Source organism: Malus domestica, chromosome 03 (assembly GCF_042453785.1).
Source record: "Malus domestica chromosome 03, GDT2T_hap1".
NCBI lineage: Eukaryota > Viridiplantae > Streptophyta > Magnoliopsida > Rosales > Rosaceae > Malus > Malus domestica.
Window position 1 is genome coordinate 34,373,502 of NC_091663.1, and position 6,000 is coordinate 34,379,501.

At 40.5% G+C, this 6,000-nt stretch overlaps 1 protein-coding gene across 1 annotated transcript; it reads right to left on the reverse strand.

Annotated features, from left to right (window-relative positions):
* Positions 1–2,542: 2,542 nt before the first annotated feature.
* Positions 2,543–4,860, reverse strand: LOC139194310 (E3 ubiquitin-protein ligase RING1-like). Its single transcript, XM_070818615.1, has 2 exons — positions 4,762–4,860; positions 2,543–4,147 (listed from the first exon to the last, which is right to left on the reverse strand). The coding sequence occupies exons 1-2, from the start codon at positions 4,858–4,860 to the stop codon at positions 3,218–3,220; spliced, it is 1,029 nt and encodes a 342-aa protein (XP_070674716.1). The 3' UTR covers positions 2,543–3,217.
* Between the last annotated feature and the right edge of the window lie 1,140 nt (positions 4,861–6,000).

The window sequence follows — 6,000 nt, forward strand, 5'->3', positions numbered from 1 at the left end:
TGCAAGATAGTCTCACCATCCGTCCTCCCACAGATCTTGTAGCGTATCTGAGGTTCATCAAGAGTACAGTATAGATGTGGTGCAGGCATAAGGAGGCATCTTTCCTACCATGGAGACCAGCCAAGAACAAAGGAGTCTAATTATCTTTGTTATGAACACCGACCAAAGATGAATAATCTTTGACAATGCACTTACACATTCTCACATTCCCCATCGATGCTGCTAAGTGGAGAGGGGTATTTGAATTTCCTCTCTCATTTCGAGTTTGAAGCTCCTCTATAGTAATCAGTTTTACTAGTTCTTCAACATATTCTTCTTGGCCATCGGACACTGCTATATATGTGCAATGCTGTGTCACCTCTCACTGTGATCCTTGCCTTGTGAGCTTGATGCTTATGCGTATCAATTTGAACAACTTCTTTCTATTGGCTTTTCATGATGATTTTGAACAAGTATTTCTTGATGTCCTCCATGTCAATGTTAGTCACGGCGTTCGTGGTAAAAGCCACTTTTGTTAATCTCTTCCTGCTATAGTTTACTGACAACTAACACCAACGTTTGTGTGGTGTCCCTATTATTTTCAACCCTGGCCCTAACTGGTAAATATCCTACAATTTTAGTTCTTACCAAAAGAAGACCTAAAGCTTGTTTTTGCAGCATATCTCTAAGATGGAGTCTATAAGACTTGGATCTCAAGTAAGCTTGTATGCTCCTGATTGCCCATATGGCCTTTTCATGTTGCTGGAATCTATCAAGGGTTTAGTCTTTTTAATCACCCCAAACGAAAAGAGTTATAACTTTGGGGATATTTGGATCCTGTGTTAGCAGGAACTGATTTGGGGATGTGTCTGATTGTGGTTTGTTTTGCTTTGCAGGCATATTGTTTGAGACGGATGACAGTCCCTGATACACACATTACCCGGATAGTGGCCTTTTTTGTTGCAGTGCTATCCCTTTAACTGTTATTCCTTTTAATTTAGCTAGTTTGTAATATTTCTCTACACTTTACACTTCTCAACTTTTATGGCGAATTGTAAGTTTAGTCATTGTCTGCCCTTTCCTTTTGGCCAGTTATCTCTACCCTTCACACTTTACTCTTACAATCAGAAGTACACCTGTTTCATATATGTTCTCTGCTCTATGCATTTTGAGGTTACCAGCTGGACTAGAAAACCAAAGCTGCAAGCATCTTAAATGATCATTTGATTCATGTTAGGACTGGACAAGATCTCCCACTTAGCTTTCATTTTGGAATGTCTGCTTTTGCAACACAAGTATTTGATACTTTTTTTTTTTGGCTCATTTTTTATATGCCCCTGAAACTCGAATTTAATTTCTCGTGAAACAAAAATATCACAACTTTCTTTCTAGAACTCAATTTTTAGCTCCACTTACTAAGGTTGCGTCAATACCGTGAAAAAGAAACAAAATGTGATGACGGGGCAGGGTATTTTTCAAGCATGATCTATAAACTGTGTTGATGCACAAAACCGGAGGTCTTGGAACAACATAAGGCTCCTCACTTATTACATATTTGCCCCTTCCTTTATTACATAATTACATTTAAATCCTCCGAGTATTTGTACGAGATCTAAATACGGAGGCACTAAGTATGGTATAAATAGTAGTCCCCCAAGTCTTCAGTCAAGAGAGTCTTTTGGCTGGAGACTTGAAATTCAGTCCATGTGTGGGTCGAAGTAACTAGGTGTTGTTTTGACCTGATGTTCGATATGAGGCGGTGCTTAATCTGAAATGATGCTCAACTAGAAGTAGCACATGCTGCGAGGCTGCTCGGCTTGTGGCGTTTGAAGGTGAGGGAGTCCTTTTTATAGAATAAGGGCTCGCTCCTCAATACATAAGTGATGGGCTAAGAGTTGATGCTCGCGGCGAGGCGGTTGCTCAATAGGCGGCGATGCTCTCTAATGAAGGTGATGGGCTAGAGCTTTTGTAAATGAAGCTTTTGAAGTTGCAGCTCTGTAAATGAAGCTTTTGAAGTTAGAACTTTTGTAAATAAAGCTTTTGAAGCTAGAGCTCTGTAAATGAAGTTTTTGAAGCTAGAGCTTTTGTAAATGAAGCTTTTGAAGCTGATTGACATGAGTGATGCTCATGAATGTGTATGTTGATTGATATGAGTGATGCTTATGGATGTTGACATGAGTGATGCTCATGGATGTTGACATGAGTGATGCTCATGAATGTTTATGTATGATTGATATGAGTAATGCTCATGAATGTTTATGTATGATTGACATGAGTAATGCTCATGTATAATTTAGGAGTACTGGACGTACTTTTGATCACCTGGTTGGTGGTGATAGCGGCAAGTTGCCGAATAATTGTGGAGTACTGGGCGTACTTTTGATCACCTGGTTGGTGGTGATAGCAGCATGTTGCCGAATAATTGTGGAATATTGGGCGTATTTTTGATCACCTGGTTGGTGGTGATAGCGGCAGGTTGCCGAATAATTGTGGAGTACTGGGCGTACTTTTGATCACCTAGTTGATGCTATTTTGGGCTTATGGGTCTTCGCCCTTCACACAACATTCCAGCCCATTTATTTTGGGTTTTGCCGTTTTTATTTTTTATTTTTTATTATTACCCTCTGATGGGGTTTATACAGATGTCTCCGAAATATAAGAAAAATAATTCACATCATACAAAAACAAGAAAAGTAAATCACATTATTTTGATGTGGTGTTTATTCCTTACTTTTGCTTTCTCTTTTCTTTTCTGCTTTTGTTTTTTGATGCTTTTCTTGATCTCCCCGCTCATTTTCTGTCCACCTTATTTTGTAAGGTATATTTTGCTTGCAAACCCACTTGCTTTGGTCGTGCCCATCCATTCTCACTTCTTTTTTTCCCTTTTTCTTTTTGCTTTTATGTTCCCACTGCTTTTCTGTTTCTGAAATATTCTTTTCCCTTTTGCAGATGGCAAACAAGAAATCATGTGGAGTGTCTTTTTTTCTTTTCTACTTTTGCCGACACAAGCAGTGGAGGAGTGGGAGCAGCAATGCGTGCAGGTTCAACTTTGTACATGACATGTGGTGGAAAGCCTGGGATAGGTGGGGTGGGAAACGGCGGCTAACCCCTCCATGAAGTGCCAGTATAGAGGTGGGCCCACTATGTACCCGGCTATGCACAGCCCAACTATCACTAGCCCTGCCTTCAGCACCGCCGGACTCATCGCTATCTCTCTCTTTCTCTCTCTCAATTGTGCTCAATCAAGATCTTCTTGCCTAGGCTCCTTTGATCCAAAGTTATGCCTTCCCCTATTCCCTGAGTTCGACTCCTTATTTTTTCCACTCCCAGTATTGCTAGTCTTGGCCGTACCACCCAATTGCCTGACAAAGCGCGGCAGGGAGATGGTAAACCTCCGCTCCACAGTTCGAGGACTCGGACTCTGACTCTGATTGTATGGAGATGGCGCGCCAATTCCAAACCCAAACCCACTACTACTTCCACTGCCGCCCATAGAAATATTGGCTTCACCAGGAGCCCCAGATTGACTAGTTTGATTGCCATTTCCAGAGTCCCCATGAATCCTCTGCTTGTATTCAGAATCATCGGTGGGCAGCTCGTGGCGACAGACAAGACATGTGTTGTGCAATTCCAGCCAAGGCAGAATACAATCCGAGTGGTATATGTGCTTACAGGGCATCTGTTTGGCCTCTTCACCGAGCTCGAATAAGTCCTTACACACAGCGTACTGTGATGAATCCGAAGCCAACAACTCATCTGAGATTTTCACAACCAGCAAGGCTTCGATCGTCGATTTTGAGGCGGGTGGCGTGCCGTACCTGTTTGGATCGTTCTCGGCTAATTGTTGGATCAATTGCTCGAGGCCCGGGCCGAAGAAGTAATCACGGAGATTAAGATTGGTGGGAGCAGGAAAGCCTGATGGGTCCCCACCGTCACCGGGGGTGCTATCGATCATGAACTGGACATTGGCACCATTTGCCCTTAGGGTTTGCAAGTAATTCTGGAGGAAGACGAAGGGGTTGAAATCGTCGGGGTCGTGAAAGGGTGATGAGCGTTGGGGTGCGCCACTAAAGGTTTGTGAACTGACGGTTTTAGAGAGAGATGCAAGACTGGGGTGGAGAGAGATTTGGTTTCTTCCGTTTTTTGCCCCCAATATATGATTGAGCTTCTAGTATCTTTCTTTACAGACTAGAAATTGGTTGGCAGCAACTAAAACAACAAAGGCAGGCACAGAAGCAGAAGCAGTAGTAGATCTAGGAGCCCTTCATCCGGCCCGTACAGCTCGATCATCAATGCTTATTGTGTTTTTCTGTCGTATTATATAGAAAGTAAGATTTCTATAATTTTGCACTGGGAAAGCTTTGGGTTGTTAGGTTTTTGCAGATTTGGTGAAAAAATGAAAGAGAATCGACACAATTTTTTGTATCGATTTCCACAGACGGCGCTAAATGTTGATGCATAAAATCGAAGGTTTTGGAACAACGTAAATCCGATCGTGAATCTGCAAGTAATGTAAATAACAAAAGATGTATCGTGGTTCAACCCAAGGTTTGGGCTACGTCCACACTGATATTGTATTTATCTGAGAGGTGAGGGAGAGAACCTCTGAATATGAGAAGGGATGTGAGAGGGGTGAGAAGGCTTAAGAAATGGCCTCCCCTAATTATGAGGGTGATAGGTCCTTTCATAGAATAAGGGCTCCTCACTTATTACATATTTGCCCATTCATTTATTACATAATTACATTTAAGTCCTCCGAGTATTTGTACGAGATCTAAATACGGAGGCCCTACGTATGGTATAAACAAACTGCAACTTCAAAAATAAATGATTCGGTCCATTGAAGTTCAATATAGAGTCGGCCCCACAACTATTCCCCATAGTTACAAAAAATTGGGAATTCATTCGGATAAATAGCTGGTGAACAAAGCCTTTATCCAAAGGGATCTCATTCTTAAAAAAAAAAAAAAAAAAATAGGGGCTAGTTGTGGAGCCCATTATACATCAACCTTGAACTATCTGAGCCGTCTATTTTCTAAGTCTTTATTCATAGATCAACCTTGCAAAAATTTCATTCAACCCTAAACCATTTATTCATTTGATTGTCATAATAAAATTTTAATGTTTCTTAAAACATAATGTTCATCAATTTCTTTGAACTCAAGTAGATTCTTCAAACATTTCCAATGTTTCTAATACAATGCAAAAATGATATGTAAAGTGCAATTTAAAAAATAGATAGTTTAAATTGTTAAAGTTCAATACGGAATAAGCCCTACAACAGTCCCCATTTTTACCCAAAAAAAAGAGAGATCCTTTCGTTAAAGGGCATGTATACATAAAGGGGTATGATATCCACACACCTCATTTTACTTCTCACATACACACCCCATTTTACTTCTCACACACCTTTTTAATTTTCGGCCGTTGGATCGGATGAATTGAAGAAGATCAACGGACAAAAATTATCAATGAGTGTGTGAGAAGTAAAATAGGGTGTGTGGATAACACATCCTTACATAAACAAAGCCTTCAGGAGTAGATACGGTGGGAACGCCGCTGTGGAACCTTTTTAAAAGTAGTCCACCTGATGAGATCAACATGGGCAGGAATATGGTTTGTACCAAAAGGGGCAATAGGAAAGCAAGTGAGATTGCATAAACTGGAAACGCATCGTACTTGAGATTTATCTTTTAGAACGAATAAATGCTCTGCAGAACTTGCTGGCTATGTTGAACAAATATTTCATCATCTCCTCCATGTTCATACTCCTCATAACGTCATCCGTGATAGAAGCCATTTCTTTTTGTTGGGCACATGCTAGAAGCTAATAATGTTGTTCTCTCTTCCTGCTATGGATGGTTACTAATAATGTGTGTGTTCATAATATCTAGTAAGTAACCACGTTTAACTTCTATGCAACAGTTTCAAAAGAAGATACTTATTTCGAGACTAGAACTCTATAATTTTTAAATCAACCTCTTTACTTTATATTTGTAATAAGATTGCACATCAAAATTG